The sequence below is a fragment of the Euleptes europaea genome, chromosome 1 (genome assembly GCF_029931775.1).
Source record: "Euleptes europaea isolate rEulEur1 chromosome 1, rEulEur1.hap1, whole genome shotgun sequence".
NCBI lineage: Eukaryota > Metazoa > Chordata > Lepidosauria > Squamata > Sphaerodactylidae > Euleptes > Euleptes europaea.
In genome coordinates this window covers 12,857,015-12,878,540 of record NC_079312.1, presented here as the reverse complement: position 1 = coordinate 12,878,540, position 21,526 = coordinate 12,857,015, and the positions used below count along the sequence as shown (strand labels likewise).

General features: G+C 48.7%; 2 protein-coding genes across 2 annotated transcripts in view; one reads left to right on the top strand and one right to left on the bottom strand.

The window, feature by feature from the left end:
- The first annotated feature begins 702 nt into the window (after window positions 1-702).
- Window positions 703-6,234, top strand: LOC130493389 (zinc finger and SCAN domain-containing protein 31-like). The gene is made up of 3 exons (XM_056867117.1): window positions 703-1,425; window positions 2,100-2,226; window positions 5,393-6,234. Exons 1-3 carry the CDS (start codon window positions 703-705, stop codon window positions 6,232-6,234), a joined length of 1,692 nt encoding a protein of 563 aa, XP_056723095.1.
- A 5,700-nt stretch (window positions 6,235-11,934) lies between these two features.
- The window catches only part of LOC130493380 (zinc finger protein 271-like), a 96,796-nt gene continuing 87,204 nt past the window's right edge, over window positions 11,935-21,526 (bottom strand). Inside the window, exon 6 of the mRNA XM_056867104.1 lies at window positions 11,935-12,499. Coding sequence (XP_056723082.1) covers window positions 11,935-12,499 — 565 coding nt within the window. The remainder of the gene's footprint in view (window positions 12,500-21,526) is intronic.

Below are 21,526 nucleotides of genomic sequence, written 5' to 3'. Positions count from 1 at the left end.
AGCCTAGAGCAGTGGTTCCCAACCTTTTTTTGACCAGGGACCACTAGGACTTTTTTGTTTGGTGCAGGGACCCCAAGGTTCAAAATAAAAATCCCGAGAATTTGAAAATAAACTTTAATCATAACTGTTAGTTAAACATTAAACTTAGAATAATATTTGAATATATATTTTTAGAATAGAGAACTTTTAATTGACAATATTAATTTATTATGGGTTTATAAGTTTGTTTCACGGACCTTAATTTAGTTCTCGCGGACCCCTGGGGGTCCACGGACCCCTGGTTGGGAACCAGTGGCCTAGAGCATCCCTGACAAGTGCTTGTCCAGCCTCTGCTTAAAGACTGCCAGCGAGGGGGAGCTCGCCACCTCCCTGGGTAGCTGGTTCCACTGCCGAACAACTCTTACTGTGAAATTTTTTTTCTTAATATCTATCCAGTACCTTTCTGTCCGCAATTTAAACCCATTACTGCGCGTCCTACCCTCTGCTGCCAACAGGAACAGCTCCCTGCCCTCCTCTAAGTGACAGCCCTTCAGATATTTAAAGAGAGCAGTCATGTCCCCCGTCAACCTCCTCTTCCGCAGAGTAAATATTCCCAGCTCCCTCAGCCTTTCCTCATAGGACTTGGTCTCCAGGCCCCTGACCATCCTTGCTGCTCTCCTCTGCGCCCGCAGAGCAACCGGTAAGGCCCCATTTGAAGACAAAATGGCTGCCGAGGACAGAGCAACGGGGGCTCAGGGCCCACTGGACACGGACACCGATGATATCCAGGCAGTGTGTGTTGGCGCGCACTTGGGATGGGCAGCCTCGCCAACGGTCAAAGAGGAACCTGAAGAGGTGCGTTGGGGAGCCCAGGAACAGGAAGAGTTGATAAAGGCCGAGCCATCACTCAACGTCGAGCGGGGAAACCACCTGCCAAGAGACCCCATCCTGTGGGGCAATCCGAAAGCTTTCCCCGAACCCTTTGAGGGATCGGATCGTTCTTGCAAATGGCTGACCGCAGGAGAGTGGGGAACTTGGCAGACCTCTGTCGGTGGAAAGGAAGGAGGAGGAGAGTCCAGCAAGCCAAAGAGCAGCAACCGAGTCCGGAAGGGGTGCAGCAAAAGGAAGAATGGCGTTCTTCCGACGGAAGCGGTCCAAGTGGAGGCCCAGCGGCGACAGTTCCGGCATTTCCGCTACCAGGAGGCCAGAGGGTTGCACGATGTGTATGGCCGGCTCCGGGAGCTTTGCCACCGGTGGCTGAAGCCCGAGAGGCATAACAAGGAGGAGATCCTGGAGCTGGTGATCCTGGAGCAGTTCCTGGCCATCCTGCCCCCAGAGATGCAGACCTGGGTCCGGGATCGGGACCCTGGAAGCTGCTCCCAGGCGATCGTCTTGGCAGAAGATTTCCTGAAGAGGCACCAAGAGACACAGAGATGGGGAGAGGAGGTGACTGGCTTGAAACCTTATGATGCAAAGATGGACATTGGCTGGCGGTGGTACTAAGGTTGCCAACTCTGGGTTGGGAAATTCCTGGAGATTTGGGGGTGGAGCCAGGAGAAGGGAGGATTTGGGGAAGGGAGAGACCTTATCAGTAGGGTTGCCAGGTCCCTCTTTGTCACCGGTGGGAGGTTTTTGGGATGGAGCCTGAGGAGGGCAGGGTTTGGGGAGGGGAGGGACTTTAATGCCATAGAGTCCAATTGCCAAAGCAGCTATTTTCTCCAGGGGAACTGATCTCTATCGGCTGGAGATCAGTTTTAACTGCAGGAGATCTCCAGCTGGTACTTGGAGGTTGGCAACCCTCCTTAGCAGGGTATAATACCGTAGACTCCACCCTCAAAGTTACCATTTTCTCCAGCAGAACTGATCGCTGTCATCTGGCAATCTATTTTAATTTGGGGGATCCCCTGGAGGATGGTGCCCAAATCGGCTGTGGGGGGAATTATTTTGGTGGTAGGAAAAGCAATGGCAGCATCTTTATAAGGAGCTAGACCTCTGATCCATCTAGTCCAGTGAAGCTGATTTTTACCATCTCATTTTGCTCCTTGTGTACTCCTGGCCTATACAGATCCTACCTGTGATGTGATCTTCCTCTGAATGCAGTTTCTTTGTTCTTGTCACAGGTGCCAGATCCGCTTCTGGAAGGGTCGGGGAACTCCCCTAAGGAAGAGCAGGTTCCATCAGATGCCTGGAACTCGATGCTTTTCACAGAGATCAAACAGGATGGCCAGAGTGATGCTGTATCATTGGGTATGGGGTTCATTCTACCATTGTCTACCAGGCAGGGGCTTTGTATTCGCTTTTGGCAGCTGTCTTCCTTCAAGTTAGGGATGGATCAGAGAACGAATTTTTGGAACTGACCCTCTGTCCTTGCCATGATTTGCCCTTGCTAAGGAGCCAGTGTGGTGTAGTGGTTAAGAGCGGTGGTTTGGAGTCTGATCTGGAGAAACGGGTTTGATTCCCTGCTCCTCCACATGAGCGGTGGAGACTAATCTGGTGGACTGGATTTGTTTCCTCACTCCTCCACACGAAGCCAGCTGGGTGACCTTGGGCAAGTCACAGTTCTATTAAGAGCTCTCTCAGCTCCACCTGCCTCACAGGGTGTCTGTTGTGGGGAGGGGAAGGGAAGGCGAATGTAAGCCGGTTTGATTCTCCCTTAAGTGGTAGAGAAAATCAGCATATAAAACCCAACTCTTCTTCTTCATCATCATCAGAAAGGGACACTGCAAAAACGTCTGACGCCCCTGCTGAAGTCCATATGAGATGACTAAATTTTCTCAGTAGTGGGCCACACAATCAGAAACCCACACGTGTGCTGGCTGCATAAATTTTTAAAACGGATAATAACGGTGAAGCATATAGTGCAGTAGTGGTTAAGGTGTCGGACTAGGGCCTGGGAAACCCAGGTTCAGTCCCCACTCGTGCCGTGGAAGCTTGCTGGGTGACCTTGGGCCAGTCACACACTCTCAGCCCTGACCCTGGCTAGTATTTGGATGGGAGACCTCCAAGGAATACTAGGGCCGTGACATGGAGGCAGGCAATGGCAAACCAGCTCCAAATGTCTCCTGCCTTGAAAACCCTACAGGGTTGTCTTAATTTAGGGGCAGGTGTTAATAGCACACCGTCAAGAGCTGGGAGCCGGCATCCCACACCCAAGCCGCCCCTACCTATCCACAGGACCTCCGTCTTTGTTGGATTCAGCTTCAGCCGACTTTTTCTCAACCAACCAGTCACAGCATCCAAACACCCGGCCAGTGTGTCTGGGGTGGAGTCCGGATGGCCGTCCATAAGCAGATAAAGCTGGGTGTCATCAGCATACTGATGACACCCCAGCCCGAAACTCTGAACCAGCTGGGCAAGAGGGCGCATGTAGATGTTAAATAACATAGGGGAGAGAATCACTCCTTGCGGCACCCCACACACCAAGGGGTGCCGCTGCGACATCACCTCCCCCAGTGCCACCCTCTGTCCCCGACCTTGGAGAAAGGAGTGCCGCCATTGAAGGGCTGTGCCCCGAATCCCCACGTCAGCGAGGCAGTGGTCTAAGGGCTCATGATCGACCATGTCGAAGGCTGTTGACAGATCTAGCAAAATCAACAGCCCTGACCCGCCTCGATCCAGCTGATGCCGGAGATCGTCTGTCAGGGCGACCAGAGCCATCTCCGTCCCATGGCCGGGTCGGAAGCTGGACTGGAAAGGATCCAGGGCCAATATGTCATCCAGAAACTGCTGTAGCTGTTGTAGAATCATAGAGTTGGAAGGGACCACCAGGGTCAGCTGTGACTTGACGGCAGAATATATATATAGCCTGTTAGCTATTAAAATATGGATTTTTTGGGTACAAAAGCAGTCAGAGGAAAAATTGTTTAATCAACTTTATTCATATAAAAGGACACAGTTACAGTGCTCATCACTGATCACTTTTGATCAGAGCGGTTCCTCATTGGAACAGGCTTCCTCGGGAGGTGGTAAGCTCTCCTTCCCTGGAGGTTTTTTAAGCAGAGGCTAGATGGCCATCTGTCAGGAATGCTGATTCTATGACTTTAGGCAGATCATGAGAGGGAGGGCATCTTGGCCATCTTCTGGTCATGGAGTAGGGGTCACTGGGTGTGTGTGTGTGGGAGGGAGATAGTTGTGAATTTCCTGCATTGTGCAGGGGGTTGGATTAGATGACCCTGGTGGTCCCTTCCAACTCTATGATTCTAGGTCAATGAGAATACTAACATTTAACTGACTGAACCGTTCTTGACAACTGCGGGCGTATTCATTCAGAGCACCTCTCAGTTCTGACTCCATTTTTACATCACTGAGGCCCCAGCCCTCCTTTCCCCAGGCACCACCCCCAAATCCCCAAGAATTTCCCAATCTGCAGTTGACAACCCTGTGTGTATGTGCGGGCTGTCAAGTCACAGCTGACTTGTGGCGACTCTAGGATTTTCAAGGCATGAGATGTTCGGAGGTGGTTGGCCACAGAACTCTCTCAGCAGGGGCTGAGAGCGTTCTGAGAGGGAACTGGGACTGGCCCAAGGTCACCCAGCAAGCTTCATGTGGAGGAGAGGGGAATCGAACCCGGTTCTCCAGCCCACCGCTCTTAACCACCACACCACGCTGGCTCTCAAGAGTTCTTATGGAATTCAAGCATGAGATAGTTCTTCTACTCCCCTGAGTATGTAACCTATCACTAAATTCAGCTGCTGTACCAGAAGACGGGAGTTGGCACCCCTGATGTGGAGAAAGAGTTGGTGTCAGGACTTTGCTACCTTTGGAGTAGGAGTTTGGCAATTGCAGGCAAGAGGCTGGCTTCCTGTCAAGGCCAGGTTCTGGCTGCTAGTCAAGGTTTTGTTCCCATGCTGCAAATCCTGTGTACTGTTTATCACAGATGTTATGACTGCGATTCTCTGGGAACCGTGATCCGGACTTACTGCACTGTGGTTTCACTTTGTTGCACTTTTTTGCCTAGAATGCTTTTATACTGTAATTTACCTGCTTAGACCCCATTAGCACCCTCTCCTGCATGAGAGGCAGTCAGCTTCTTAAAATCTGTCTTTTTGCTCCTAATAAATTAGCATTGCTTAGGATCACCTGCCTGAGCGTGTCTGTTTATGGGATGCTAGGGATGGATGCCTGAGTCTGACATTTGGTATTCCTCATGATCTGCTTGGTATGCAGAAGGTCCCAGGTTCAATCCCTGGCATTTTCCGTTAAAGGGACTAGGTAGGTGATGTGAAAGACCTTTCTCTGCCTGAGACCCTGGAGAGCCGCTGCCGGTCTGAGTAGACAATCCTGACTTTGATGGACCAAGGGGTCTGATTCAGTATAAGGCAGCTTCATGTGTTCATGTGTGTTCATGATTCCTCCCCCATTGATTTTTCAACATATTGCCTCTCTTAACTTGGTTGTCTTTCTGTCCTAGCAGGTGGTGGTTCAGAGGCGGAGAACAAGGAAGTGGAACAAGAGGTGGTAGGCTCCGAGCAGGCAGAATCACACTACACATTACCAAGGAGGTCCCGGGGGAATGTTCGGCTGAGGTGCGAAGACTTCGAGGAAGGGCGTGGATCAAAACGAAAGCAGGAAGAGCCTCTGGTGATGACGTGGGGTGACCCTGCTGGGCACACGGAAAGCGACGGGGCCGTTGTGGAATCAGCGCTGTATGGGCAGTCGATCAAGCACTTGTGCCCCGAGTGCGGGAGGAATTTCCAGCACAAATGGACATTAAGTCGACACCAGAAGATACACACAGGCGAAAAGCCCCACGCGTGCCTGGAATGCGGGAAAACCTTCCGCCGCAGGGACAAGCTGATCCGGCACCAGCGGATCCACACGGGCCAGAAACCCCACGAGTGCCTGGAGTGCGGGAAAAGCTTCCGGGAGCGAGGGAAACTGGTCGAGCACCAGAGAATCCACACCGGCGAGAAACCTTACACGTGCCCTGTGTGCGAGAAGACCTACCGGTGGAAAGAGGAGTTCATTAAGCACCTGAGAATCCACACCGGGGAGAGGCCTTACGAATGCCTCCACTGCGGGAAAACGTTCATTAGCAAAGCGCACCTCGTGTCACACAACCGGTTCCACACAGGGGAGAAGCCCTACAAGTGTCCACAGTGCCAGAGGCGTTTCTGTAGCAAGCAGAGCGTCACCAGACACCAGAAAGTACACACGGAGAAATCCTACAAGTGCCAAGACTGTGGGAGAACCTTCCATTACATATCGAACTTCACCAAACACCAAAGAATCCACCTGAGTGACAGAATCCTATAGAAGGTTCTTGCAAGGACTGGAGTTTTGGACATTTTTAGCTATATCCCCCCAATGAACACTTCCCTCAGCTGGAGACAACTTACTGGTGGAGAGCCAGCATGGTGTAGTGGTTAAGAGCGGTGGTTTGGAGCGGTAGACTCTGACCCAGAGAACCGGGTTCGATCCCCCGCTCCTCCACATGAGCGGCAGAGGCTAATCTGGTGAACTGGGTTGGTTTCCCCATTCTCACCCACGAAGCCAGCTGAGTGACCTTGGGTTAGTCACGGTCTCTCAACCCCACCTACCTCACAGGGTGTCTGTGGTGGGGAGGGGAAAGGAAGGTGATTGTAAGCTGGTTTGATTCTTCTTTAAGCGGGAGAGAAAGTTGGCATATAAAAACAACTCTTCTTCTTCTTCCCTGCCCTGAAAAGTATCCGTCTGACCCCAACCAGGCCCAGGGCCTTTTTGGCTCTGGTCCTGGCCTGGTGGAATGCTATGTCAAGTGAGATCCAGGCCCTGTGGGACATGAAACCGTTCTGCAGTCTGGCCACTGTGTGAACAGACTGCTGGACTTGATGGGCCGTGGTCTGATCCAGCAGGGCCTTTCTTATGTTCTTATGCAGGGCCTGTAAAACCGAGCTGTTCTGCCAGCTTGAGGAGCTTGAGGAGAGCGGGGTTTGGAGAGGGGAGGGACTTCGATGCCATAGAGTCCAATGGCCAAAGTGGCCATTTTCTCCAGGGGAACTGATCGCTGTCGGCTGCAGATCACATGTAATAGCAGGATATCTCCAGCTGGTACCTGGAGGTTCGCAACCCTATCCGCCAGGCAAATGGTTGAAGCCAGTGACAGTCCCTATCTTGCCAGCTTCCCGTCCGTTCATTATTTGCTGAATGTTTTCTTAATTCTTTTTCTCTTGGAATAGGTTTAGCCCCTTTGATGTAAAACGCACACGCTCTGTATAGTTTTCTGCTATTGCTATTTTGTGCTGGTTATTGGTTTGAGGGCGCCTGGATTTTTTTTTTAGTATGTAATAGTTTTAATTGTAAATTACGATTGTTTTAATTGTGTTGAAAGTGCTTGTGAGCCGCTCTGAGCCTGACCTGGTCAGGAAAGGGGGGCATAAGAGTCAAATAAATAAATAAACCCCAGTTAGCTAGGATCTCTTGGTTAGCAACTGGGGATGGACTGAAGAGGTGAGGGGTGACCCCTCCTTGGAGATCTTCAGGAGGCACTACAAGCCCTGCCGGCGGGCCAGGGTTTTTGAGGGGGTTTGAACGGCAGCCATCTTTTAAGGAAGAGGGGAAAGATGTTGGGTTTACTATTTTATTTTCTGGTTTTAACTGAAAAGGTCCTTCACTATTATTGTAAGCCAACCACAAGGAAAGGTGGGATATAAATGCTTTAATAAATATATGAACAAACTAGTTTGGATGGAGGGTAGCTGAGACAAGAGGTGGGGGTGAGATAGTTGACTAAAGCCTTGGTACCCCAACCTTGCCCCCCAAATACCTGTCCCACATTGTGACAGAGGCTGTTAACCCCTTGTTTTACTCTGGTGTTCGACAGGTTGACAGAACTAATAGCCCCCCTGAGGGGAGGCTGGTTCCTGGTCTACATTATAAGCTAGGACTAAGTGGGCTTCAGCCTGACCTGGATGGCCCAGGCTAGCCGGATGGCATCAAATCTCGGGAGTACTAACGTGGTTAGTACTTGGATAAGAGACCACCAAGGACATCCAGGGTTGCTACACAGAAGCAGGCACCTCTTGTTTGTCCCTTGCCTTGAAAACTCTACACCAGGGTGTTGAACTCATTTGTTATGAGGGCCGGATATAACATAAATGTCACTTGGTGGGGCCGGGCCATGCTTTGCCAGCCCAGATCCGAGGGTGGTGGCGGCTGCCTCGGCTGGCTCCCGGGCCGGATAAGAGCGCTCAAGGGGCTGGATCTGGCCCCCAGGCTGTATGTTTGACATCTCGGCTCTACTGCAGTGGGCTTCCCTGTTTCCATTCTGCTGTTATATTTGGGAAGGGGCTGTTCAGTTGAATATTAACAACTGATTCTTCAGTAAAAATCTCCCTGCCTGCAATGTGCTCATTCCTCTTGTCACCTTGGTATATTTTTTGCTGTAGCGTGTGATCGCCAGGTAAAAGACTGGAATTCTTCCTCCCTTTATTCCAGCGTGGTGAAGTGGTTGAGAGCAATGGTTTGGAGCGGTGGACTCTGATTTGGAGAACCAGGTTTGATTCCCCAGTCTTCCACAAGAGCAGCGGAGGCTAATCTGGTGAACTGGATTGGTTTCCCCATTCCTACACACGAAGCCAGCTGGGTGACCTTGGGCTAGTCACAGCTCTCTCAGCCCCACCTACCTCACAGGGTGTCTGTTGTGGGGAGGGGAAGGGAAGGTGATTGTAAGCTGGTTTGATTCTTCCTTAAGTGGTAGAGAAAGTCGGCATATAAAAACCAACTCTTCTTCTTCATTCTGGACCAGATGGAGTTTCTGGATCAGTCTCAAGGGCAGCCCCACATAGAGTGAGTTACAGAAATCTAGCATGGAGGTGATTGTTGCGTGGATCTCTGTGGGTAGGTCATGGCAGGAAAGATAGCCTGGCAGAGATGGTAGAAGGCTGCCTTGGCTATGGCTGTGACCTATGCCTCCAATGACAAGGCATCCAGAATCACACCCAGACTCTTAATGGCAGACTCAGGTATCAATTGCACACCATCAAGAGTCATAAGAACATAAGAAAGGCCCTGCTGGACCAGACCAAGGCCCATCAAGTCCAGCAGTCTGTTCACACTGTGGCCAACCAGGTGCCTCTAAGAAGCCCACAAATAAGACAACTGCAGCAGCACCATCCTGCCTGTGTTCCACAGCACCTAATATAATAGGCCTGCTCCTCTGATCCTGGAGAGGACAGGTAATCATCATGTCTAGTATTCATTTTGACAAGTAGCCATGGGTAGCTCTCTCCTCCATGAACATGTCCACTCTCCTCTTAAAGCCTTCCAGGTTGGCAGCCGTCACCACATCCTGGGGCAGGGAGTTCCACAATTTAACCGCACTGTCAGGAGCGGGTGCACCGCATCTGGTTCTCCCTGACCCAGCCGCAGGACCTCCGTCTTCGATGGATTTAGTTCCAGTCAACTCTGTTTCAACCATTTAGTCACAGCCTCCATCCACCAGGCCAGTGTGTCTCGGGCGGCATCCAGCTGGCCATCCATCAACAGATAACCCTGAACGTTATCGTCGTATGGATGACAACCCAGCCCAACCCAGTCAGGGGGAGCTCACCACCTCTCTAGGCAGCCGATTCTACTGTTGAACAACTCCTTCTGTAATTTGTGTGTTAAGTGCCGTCAAGTCGCTTCCGACTCATGGCGACCCTATGAATGAAAGTCCTCCAAAATGTCCTATCTTTGAAAGCCTTGCTCAGATCTTGCAAATTGAAGGCTGTGGCTTCCTTTATTGAGTCAATCCATCTCTTGTTGGGTCTTCCTCTTTTCCTGCTGCCCTCAACTTTTCCTAGCATGACTGTCTTTTCCAGTAATTTACCCCCCTAATATTCAGCCGGTACCTTTCCACCCATAATTTAAACCCATTATTACAAGTCCTATCCTCTGCTGCCAACAGGAACAGCTCCCTGCCCGCCTCTAAGTGACAGGCCTTCAAATACTTAAAGAGAGCAATCATGGCCTTCCTCAACCTCTTCTCCAGAGTAAACATTCCCAACTCCCTCAGCCTTTCCTCGCAGGGCTTGGTCTCCAGGCCCCTGATCATCCCCGTTGCTCTCCTCTGCACCTGCTCCATTCTGAAAAATATTTTCAGGTTCTGAGACAGAGAGATATTTCCTTTTTATTTACAGGTTTTAGGAACAGGTTAAGGCTCACATGCTGTTGCTTAAGCCTTTGTGTGAAATGGCTCTGGCTTAGCAAAACTATGTTCTAAATAAATTTATGGTATTTCAAGGATTGTTTCGCCTGGCTTGTAGGCAAAGCAGCTAGTGAGAAGGTCATTGGGAGAGGGCCTGGGATCTCATCTTTTCTCCTTCCTCCTTCAGGTTGTCTTTCAACTAATGCTTATTACCCTCAGTAGGCAGTCTCTGCTTAAGTTGGGGGAATGAGCTGGGGAGATCGAGAGCGAGAGAGGGGTAACTGGGATCAATAACATACGTATACCAGTAAAATCCTGGGTGAAAACTCTCAAATGAGCAGGTAGCTGTATAATTGAAATGGATTTTATTACAGAATAAAAACAAAAACAAGAAATATACTTTCAAGCAATGAACATACACACACGAATTACACAAGAGCTAACTAAGAGAAAACGGTGGAAGTTGGATAGGGTTTTAGGGATAAGCAATAGTTACCAGTCTTGAAGGGACGTCCAGGCAAAGCAGCACTGAAGAGGAAAATGACCAAAGTTTCCAGGAGCAAAGGAAAGAGCCCTCGTGCAGGTAAGGGTGCATGCACGGATCCAGAAACACACACACACTATGGAAGGACTAATATTCATACCCCAAAATGGGTCCTGAAGTGGTATGAGGTAAGCTGGCAGGAAACCAGAGACAAAGAATTGAACTCTTTATAGGGGTCTGAAGGAAAAGATAGGAGAGGCTTGATGAGTAATCAGGACCCAAGAGGATGCCTGGACTATTCTCTTGAATACTGATTGCTTGCTGGGATGGGTGCAGACAGGGTGAGCAACGGTCTGTTCGGAGTGCTGATTAAATCACCTTACGGCAACACCTTATGGAGATTAACTAGCCCCATCGTCCAGCCAGGCACACCTTCGGGCCAGGGGAAAAGTTCACTGGCCAACCTCCTTCCTGACACACAAGGTGGATCCCAAAACTCTCTTGAGAGGTAGCCATTTTGTGGGGAGCAGTGTCTTGCTCTTATGCCAGTCTTTGGCCCCCGTGCCTCCATGGCACCCCTTAGTGGGAGGAAGGGTCCAACTGCTTACATGCTGGCCTTGAGTACTGGAAGACCCAGGTTCAAATCCCCACTCAGTTGTGATACTCACTGGAAGATTTTTGGGCTACGAGCTTTTGAGAGTCAAAGCTTCCTTCACCAGAGCTTTGACTCTTGAAAGCTCATACCTTGGAAATCTTGGTGGTCTCTAAGATGCTACTGCAGATCAACACAGCTACTCTCTGAAACACTGAGGGGGTTACCGAACTTGTATTCCCAGCGATGTATTAAGAGTTTGAAAATGTTTTAAAAAATACTGTTCGCACTTTCTATGTATTCCCACCGATGTATTAAGAGATTGAAAAAGTTATAAAAAATACTGTTCGCACTTCGTTTGGCCCCTTTAGCTGTGAAGACGTCTTCCAACCATTTATAAGCTGTGATATCCAAAAACCCTTTTAAAGCGATGTTTTTTACAACATTTTCAAACTCTTAATACATCGCTGGGAATACAAAGTGCGCTAACCCGCTGAGTTAGACATACCAATAGTCTGATTCATGAGAAGGGCAAATTCTTGTCTTCAAATAATGCTCAGTGATTTGGGGCCAAGGAAAATATAATTCCTATGGGATTTTTTGGCACACTTTATTACAATCGTAGATAGGATTTTTTTAAAATTAAAATTATTGTTAACACTATACAAGTGGGGGGAAAAGAAATTCTGTGAAGAGGGAAAATTACATTGAGAATGTGGACCCATCTGTTAGGAAAACCAAAGATAGTAATAATGATAACTTTTTGAGAAATCAGCTGAGTACCATTTCTTCCACAGTCCTGTGGATTCTCTGATGAACCGTAAGGTCCGAGCTCCAGTTAAAGCTTTTGTCGCATTCCGAGCATTTGTACGGTTTCTCTATCAAATGCATCCTCTCGTGCATCGCGAGGTCGACGCTGTTACAAAACCTTTTCCCGCACTCCAGACACTTGTACGGTTTCTCCGTGAAGTGTATTCTCTCGTGGGAGTTGAGGTTCGAACTGTTGCTAAACCTCTTCCCGCACTCCGAGCACTTGTAGGGCTTCTCTCCGGTGTGGAGCCTCTTGTGCGTAATGAGGTACGAGCTGTCGTTGAAGCCTTTCCCGCAACAGGGACACTTGTACGGCTTTTCTCCCGTGTGGATTCTCTGGTGCCTCACCAGGTGTGAACTCCGGCAGAAGCTTTTCCCGCAGTCCGAGCATTTGAAAGGGCGCTGGCCGGTGTGGATTTTCTGATGGCGGAAAAGGTCCGAACTGACACGGAAGCTTTTCCCGCATTCCAGACATAAGTATGGTTTCTCTCCCGTATGGATTCTCTGATGATAAACCAAAGAGGAACTCTGGCCGAAGCATTTTCCACAGACCGGGCATTTATATGGTTTCTCTCCTGCGCCGGTTCTGTCTTCTGCTGCTTTCTCATCCAAGCTGGGACCTAAACTTTTCCCTTGCCCAGAATGGGTCTTTTGCCTCTCTGCCTTTTGAGTGTTCTGTCGGCTGGCAGATGGATTAGTTTCCTCAAACTCATCTGCTCTTTCAACTGTGCTGCTTCTGAATTCCTTGACTGACACCTGATGGTTCTCAGACTCAACTTCCTGCTCCTGACTCTGCAGCATCCTCTCTTCCCTTCGTCCTGAGAAGGCTCCCGGCAATCCCAATTCTACAGAGGCTTCAGGTGAACATTTCCCCTCATTGTCCTCATAACCTTAGAGGAAAAGAGACATAAGAACATAAGAAAGGCCCTGCTGGATCAGACCAAGGCCCATCAAGTCTAGCAGTCTGTTCACACAGTGGCCAACCAGGTGCCTCTAGGAAGCCCCCAAACAAGACGACGGCAGCAGCACCATCCTGCCTGTGTTCCACAGCACCTAAGATAATAGGCAGGCTCCTCTGATCCTGGAGAGATTAAGTATGGATCATGACTATTATCCATCTGGACTAGTAGCCATGGATAGCCCTCTCCTCCATGAACATGTTCATTCCCCTCTTAAAGCCTTCCAAGTTGGCAGCCATCACCACATCCTGGGGCAGGGAGTTCCACAATTTAACTATGCATTGTGTGAAGAAGTACTTCCTTTTATTGGTTTTAAATCTCTCACCCTCCAGCTTCAGCAATGACATCGCTTTCTAGTATTATGAGAGAGGGAGAAAAGCTTCTCCCTGACCACTCTCTCCATAACAGGCATAATTTTCTAGACCTCTATCATGTCTCCCCTTAACTGCCTTAACCCCTTAACAGAAATAACGAAGAAATCATTTGCACAGAAGAATCAGAACCCTACCTCAGTCCTAGTCCACCATTACAACTACTACTCCACACAGACTCTTGATAGGTCAGGGAAGTTTTTTTGTGTGTGTGTGTGCTAAGTGCCCTCAAGTCGCTTCCAACTCATGGTGACCCTATGAATGAAAGTCCTCCAAAATGTCCTAACTTTGTCAGGGAAGTCTTTTTTTTTAACAGAGGGGATATTCCCCACCCTCCCTGTCTCTGCAGCCGGCACTTCCTTGGCTTCTTGCGAGTAAACCTTTGCTTCCATTGCAAACAGCAGAAAGAAATCAATGCCACTATGCTCGGATTACCTTCACTGTGGCACTGCAAGTCCCAACATAGCCTCTTGGCCAGGCCTACTTCACAGGGTTGTTGTGAGGATAATGCCTGGGAGGAAAACAGTGTAAGCTAGGGTGGGTTCCCATTGGGGAGAAAGGCAAGGTATGACATATTGTCGAAGGCTTTCACGGTCAGAGTTCATTGGTTCTCGTAGGTTATCCGGGCTGTGTAACCGTGGTCTTGGTCTTTTCTTTCCTGACGTTTCGCCAGCAGCTGTGGCCGGCATCTTCAGAGGAGTAACACTGAAGGACAGACTGTCCTTCAGTGTTACTCCTCTGAAGATGCCGGCCACAGCTGCTGGCGAAACGTCAGGAAAGAAAAGACCAAGACCACGGTTACACAGCCCGGATAACCTACGAGAACCAGCAAGGTATGACATTCGTTACCAATCTATTTTTGCCTTCAGTTTGCTCCTTCTCTGGAGGTTTTTAAGAAGAGGCTAGGTGGCCATCTGTCAGCAATGCTGATTCTATAACCTTAAGCAGATGATGAGAGGGAGGGCATCTTGGCCATCTTCTGGACATGGAGTGGGGGGGTCACTGGGGGAATAGTTGGGAGTTTCCTGCATTGTGCAGGGGTTGGACTAGATGACCCTAGTGGTCCCTTCCATTCTATGATTCTATGACAGGAGGATCTCTGAATCTATTGCTTCATCTGGTATTGCCATAACTCTTTTTTCAGGAAGCAGCGCTAGGGTTGTCGACTCCACATTGGGAAATTCCTGGAGATTTGCGGGGTCGAGCGGGGGTGGGGCCTAAAGAGGACAGTGTTTAGGGATGGACCTCAGTGGTTCATAATGCCATAGAGTGCACCCTCCAAAGGAGCCCTTTTCTCTAGGGGAACTGACCTGTACAGTATGGAGATCAGTTTTAATTCTAGGAGATCTCCAGGCCCCACCTGGAGGATGGCAACCATAGCCAGAACTGCTCATTCAAGATTCGAACTACCATTAAACACCATAAACAGGGCGAGCCACACCTCTAAGAGAGCCAGCGTGGTGTAGTGGTTAAGAGCGGTGGGCTCTGACCTGGAGAACTGGGTTTGATTCCCCACTCCTCCACATAAGCGGAGGACTCTAATCTGGAGAACTGGATTGGTTTCCCCACTCCCACACAGGAAGCCAGCTGGGTGACCTTGGGCTAGTCACAGTTCTCTCTGAACTCTCTCAGCCCCACCTACCTCACAAGGTGCCTGTTGTGGGGAAAGGAAGGAGTTTGAAAGCCGGTTTGATTCTTCTTAAAAGGTAGAGAAAGTCGGCGAATAAAAACCAACTCTTCTTAATAAATAAGGGTCAGGGAGGGAAGGAGCTTGCAAGTCACTAGTCCTCAATAATAACATAATGTTCCCCCATCCAGTGAATTTACCCAGTGAGTCGTCCTCTTCCTTGACCACAATGCAGAACTGAGCCAGCTCAGGATCGGCTGGATCCTGCTCCACCTTGGCGGAATGTGCAGCCGTGCCTTCCAATGGAATCTGAAAGTGCAGAAAATGCAGTATCAGAACAAAGAGTCAATCCACCCAGCACTCCTTCTCCAAAAGCTACCGGGAAACTCTCAAACAGCACAGGGAGGAGATGGACTTCCCCTGTTTAGCATTTGTTAAAGGAAAGTTATACTGCCCCTGAATACAGAGGTTCCATTTTTTTTTGTTCAGCTATCATGGCTATCGGCTGTTGACAGGAATGAATTAACTCTCTTCAGAGCAACCAAAACGAGCAGCCGTCCCATCCCCACATCTTTGTAGCAGTCAGAATTTCATGGGCTTAATCACACCTTTTGTACAGAAAGGCTTTCATCTGTTTGCATGCCAACCGATCTAGTGCAGACTGGGACCCGGGTTCAAATCTCCACCTAACCATGAAGCTGACCAGGTGACTTCCAGCCAGTTAGTATCGTTTTGTCCTCCTAACCTGTAGCAAGGATGAAATGAAGGAAGGGCGAACCACGTATACCCCCTGAGTAAGACATCCATAATTTTATTGTGTGACCTTAAGTTCTATCATTTTAAGAGGGGTTGGGAATTGGCAGAGAGACTAACAAAGAACAGAGTGAGCTGTGATCTGCAGGGTCCCCAGTTCAGATCACATTTCAGTCACAAAAAACTCATACTTTCTCTCAGCCGCTCCCCTCTGCAGAAACACTGCAATCTTCCTCCAGGCCAGATTGGCCAGGGATCCTGGAGGGGCTTTTTTGCGTGGAGTAGGGGTCACTGGGGGTGCAGAGGGGGAAGGTAGTTGTGAACTTCCTGCATTGTGCAGGGGGCTGGACTGGATGACCCTGGTGGTGAAGTGGTCCCTTCCAACTCGATGATTCTATGATTCTATTCCATATAAAGGCCCAGGGATCTCCATTCCTACTTGTATATGATCAAGGGAGCTTCGACTCTCAGAAGCTTATACCCTAGAAACCTTGCTGGTCTCGAAGGTGCTACTGGACTCCAATCTTGCTGTTCTGCTGTAGACCACCGCAGCTCCCTGCGTGAAACACACTCTGCCTCCGAACTCCAACCTCTCCCCAGAACTCTGAAAGGTTTCCTTCACCTGCTGCTCTTCTTCATGCTGTCTCTGCAGGAAGTCCTCTGCCAGGGCCACCGCCCGGAGGCAGGTCTCTGGCCTGCCTTCCCTGACCCAGCTCTGCATTTCCGGCGGCAGGATGGCCAGGAACTGCTCCAAGATCACCAGCTCCAGGATCTGCTCCTTGGTGCGCCTCTCGGGCTGCAGCCACCGATAGCAAAATTCCCAGAGTCGGGCACAAACAGCTCGGGGGCCCTCGGCCTCGCGATAGGCCAGCTGCCTAAAGCGACAGCACTCCGGATCGGGGCCGACAGGCTGCTCCTCCGGGATCTCTTCCTTCACTTTCCCAGTATCCTCCCTGTCTCCACCATCCAGGTTGGCGCCATTGAGCCCTGACTCAAGCGGGCTCCGGCAGGCTCCTTTGGCCCACTGGCCGTGGTCGGCCCCCCCTTTGAAAGGGGACTTCAGAAGGGTCTCTGAGTCATCTACCGGACCGGGGAACAACGGCGGAGGATATCCCCATCCTGTCCGAGGAGACTGTAGGCCTTTCAGACACTCCTGCCATTGGGCTTCCCAGCACCGAGACGGCCTCTCGCTTGGCTCCACTTTAACCGGCGGGGGTGTTCCCCATTTCAGAAACACCCTCCCATTTTCCGTCTCCGCAAACAAAGAGGCGTTTACGGAGGCCGCCCCCGTTTCGGGGACCAACAGAGCCGCCTCTTCGGTCTTCACCCTCGGCTGCACGTTTGGGTCGAAGGGAACCTGGTCGCAGAAGCCGAGCCCTGCCTCCGTCCTCTGCAAGGCAGCCATTTCGCTCCTCTGTACAGGAGCTCGAGAGAAATCCGTGCTGGTTATTGTCACCGTTCGGTTTCGTTCACTGCTCTGTCAGCTGCGGGAGACAGCTGTTTTCAGCAACATGCTGCAAAAAACCTCCTCCGTCGCTTTCCGCCGATCAAACCACCGTTGAGGGCAGCGGAGCAGGCCGGGCTGTAGGTTTTCTGGTCAGCTGGAAACCCTGGTGCCGTTTTTAGGTTCGCTTTTGTGGGAAGAAGCCAACCCCCTCAACAAGGTTTCACGTTCCAAGAAGAGAGCGGCATGGAGACAGGAGCAACATCACCATCTACGGAAAGCGGCATCTCCCTAAGGCAAAGAAGAAACCAAAAATAAATAACCACCATGTTCACTGTCCTTCTCAGTTTTCCACAGCGATGTCACAGATCAGCCACTTCATAGAATCATAGAGTTGGAAGGGACCGCCAGGGTCATCTAGTCCAACCCCCTGCACAATGCAGGAAATTCACAGCTACCTCCCACCCACATACCCCTAGTGACCAGAAGATGGCCACAATGCCCTCCCTCTCATCATCTGCCCAAGGTCACAGAATCAGAATTGCTGACAGATGGCCATCTAACCTCTTGTTAAAAACCTCCAGGGAAGCAGAGCTTACCACCTCCCGAGGAAGCCTGTTCCACTGAGGAACCGCGCTGTTAGAAAATTCTTCCTAATGTCTAGACGGAAACTCTTTTGATTTAATTTCAAGCCATTGGTTCTGGTCCGACCTTCTTGGGCAACAGAAAACAACTTGGCACCATCCTCAATATGACAGCCCCTCAAGTACTTGAACATGGTTATCATATCCCCTCTCAGTCTTCTCCTCTTCAGGCTAAACATACCCATTTAACCTCATGCTATTCATAATTCCTTGGTTGGTTGGTTGTTTTTTTGCCGTCAGGTCAAAGCTGATTTATGGCAACCCTATAGGGTTTTCAAGGTAAGAGACGTTCGGAGGTGGATTGCCATTGCCTGCCTCTGCGTCATGACCCTGGTATTCCTTGGAGGTCTCCCATCCAAATGCTAGCCAGGGTCAGGGCTTAGAGTGTGTGACTGGCCCAAGGTCACCCAGCAAGCTTCCATGGCGCGAGTGGGGATTCGACACCACCCTGGCTCTCCATAATTCCTTGCCCTACCCCAATTCTTTACCTTAATCTGGCTCAATTTAAAAGAAAGATAAAAATTATGCACTAATGTAATGAAGATTCAACAGCAACAAATCTGCTCTGAAATAGTATGAGAATGCTAGGGTAGTCTGAAATTAGTGGAGCAGAGATTAGTAAAAGAGAAGTAGAGAGAATATTTTTTTCTTCTCCCATAATACTCGATCTTAGGGGCACCCTTTGAAGTAGACAGGCAGTAGATTCATGATGGAGAAAAGGAAGCCATCTAAGACCTCCTAGCCGCTAGTTCAGTTAGTTTAAAAAAGGAATTAGAGTTCCATCCATGGCTTTTATCTATGATGATTCAATGGAACCTCCATATCCAGAGGCAGTCAACCTCTGAATCCCAGTAGGCAGCAGCATCAGGGGGAAGGCCTTGGCCTCTGTGCCCTGTTTGTTGGCCCTCCAGGGCAACTGGCTGGCTGCTGTATGAACCAGGATGTTAGTCCAGCTGTACCACTGGTCTGATCCCGCAGGGCTCTTTTGATGTTCTTATCTAGTGTCGGGTCGTGATTAGCATGCTAGACTAGTTAAGTGGGGAGATCCAGGCTCAATTCCTCCCTCCCAATATTCAGTGGGTGACGTTGGATCAGTCACTGGGGGTTACTGTACTTTGCATTTCCAGCGATGTATTAAGAGTTTGAAAATGTTATAAAAAACATCGCTTTAAAAGGTTTTTTGGATACCATGGCTTATAAATGGTTGGAAGACATCTTCACAGCTAAAGGGGCCAAACAAAGTGCGAACAGTATTTTTTATAACGTTTTCAAACTCTTAATACATCGGTGGGAATACATAGAAAGTGCGAACAGTATTTTTTAAACCATTTTCAAACTCTTAATACATCGCTGGAAATACAAGTGCGGTAACCCCCACTCTCTCTCGATCTAGGGTATACATTGAATGAAACAAAATATTATCTATTCTCACAAATATTAATGAAGAATTCCCCCTTTATATTTTACAAAGCACTTAAAACCTATTGTCTTCCATTCATTTAAAAACTGTGTACAAATCCACTACCTTTTATATTGCACCGATCTACGTCATAAGGTAACATAGAGAAACAGGTATGCCACTCTGAACGTGGAAAAATGTCAGATAAAAATGCTATGGATAGATATAAGGTGTGTTAAGACTTTTAGCCAGCCAGCCAACGTGGTGTAGTGGTTAAGAGTGGCGGACTCTAATCTGAAGAACCGGGTTCAATTAGTCCCTCCTCCACATGAAGCTTGCTGGGTGACCTTGGGCTAGTCACAGTTCTCTCCGAACTCTCTCAGCCCCACCTACCTCACAAGGTGTCTGTTGAGGGGAGAAGAAGGGAAGGAGATTGTAAGCGCATTTGAATATCCTTAAAAAGGTAGAGGAAGTCGGGGTATAAAAGCCAACTCTTCTTCTTCTGTTATCTATTCTCACAATTATTAATGAAGAATTCCCCCTTTATATTTTATAATATAAAATAATTTATTATTTTATAAATAATATAAAATTTATATTTTTTATATTTTTATATTTATATTTTTATATTTATATTTAAATAAATATTAAAACCTACTGTCTTTTATTCAGTTAAAAACTGTGTACAAACCCATCATGTTTTATATCGCACTGATCACGAATATGAAAGCCGTCCATTTCTACACATAATTACACAGAACGTCCAGTCTGTCTTATTAATTTCACTTACTTCATTCATAGCATGCCTTTCTCCCCAGTGGGAACCCAAAGTGCCTGGCATCGTTCTCCTCTCCTCTATCCTCACAACAACCCTGTGCGGTAGGTTAGGCTGAGAGTCTGTGACTGGCCCAAGCTTCTGTGGCACAGTAGGGATTCGAACCTGGGTCTCCCACATCCTAGTTTGACCCTCTAACCACTATATGGGGTTTCAGTTTTCCCGCTTGCTTGAAAACAAAATCCAGAAATCCTGGATGCACATCATGAAAAATGCCAGCGGGTAGGATTTTTTTTTTCTATTTTCCACCTTGCCCTCCGTCCTACCATGGATGTCCTGCCTCTCTCCTGCTAATATACCACTTTTTTTTAAATAATTTTTTTATTTTCGTATTAAGTCACATTCAATTTCAATATTGTCATCTTCAGAGTTACATAAAATAAAACCGTTTCAAACTAATCAGCCTAATCAGCATTGACTTTTCTGACTTCCCCTCTCCCCTCCTCTATCAAATTAATATCTATGTAATCCCCTCTGTATTTTGGTTCTTGTAGGTCATCCGGGCTGTGTGACCGTGGTCTTGGTATTTTCTTTCCTGACGTTTCCCAGCAGCAGTGGCCGGCATCTTCAGAGGAGTCACACTGAAGGACAGTGTCTCTCAGTGTCAAGTGTGTATGTTACTCTTCCTACCCACTTGACACTGAGAGACACTGTCCTTCAGTGTGACTCCTCGGAAGATGTCGGCCACAGCTGCTGGCGAAACGTCAGGAAAGAAAATACCAAGACCGCGGTCACACAGCCCGGATAACCTGCAAGAACCAATGAAACACAAAGATGCTGCTTCTTTGAGGTTTCTAGACACTTGTGCTTCTTGTCCTGACTGCAATCCATAAAGCCTCTAAATATTGTCGAAAGCTTTCGCGGTCAGAGTTCATCGGTTCTTGTAGGTCATCCGGGCTGTGTGACCGCGGTCTTGGTATTTTCTTTCCTGACGTTTCCCAGCAGCTGTGGCCGGCATCTTCAGAGGCGTCCCACCGAAGGACAGTGTCTCTCTGTATTTGTTTTCTAATTCATTATATCATTTCTATAAACTACAGATAATCATCCTATGTACTTTTAATTATTGCATACTTCATCCTTTCAACGTTGATCAGCTGGATTAGATTAAATCATAGCCTTTAACATTTCCCCTATTTAATTTGTTGTCGCAATATGTTATCCATGCCTCCCATTCTCTCACATCTAATATACCACTTTTTGCCTCTCCCTAGCATGAAAATCCGGACAAGCGCACTCCTGATTTAACTCACCTGCTCCTCCAAGCTACATCTTTTGTGCTGCAACCCCAGGAATCAGTTGCAAGAAGCGCTCCAGTCCAGATGGAACCACCAAAGCGATCAACACAGGACAGCCGAACCCCAGGGAAATGACGTGATATTGACACAGCCTGGGTACCATTTCCGAGCCTCTCTAGACACGAGAGCTCCATCGACTTAACCCTTAACAGAACACCTTGGAGGAAAGCAAAAAAAAAAGCTTTAAGGCTGAATAGAAAACAATTTTAAGCATTTCATTGTGGTC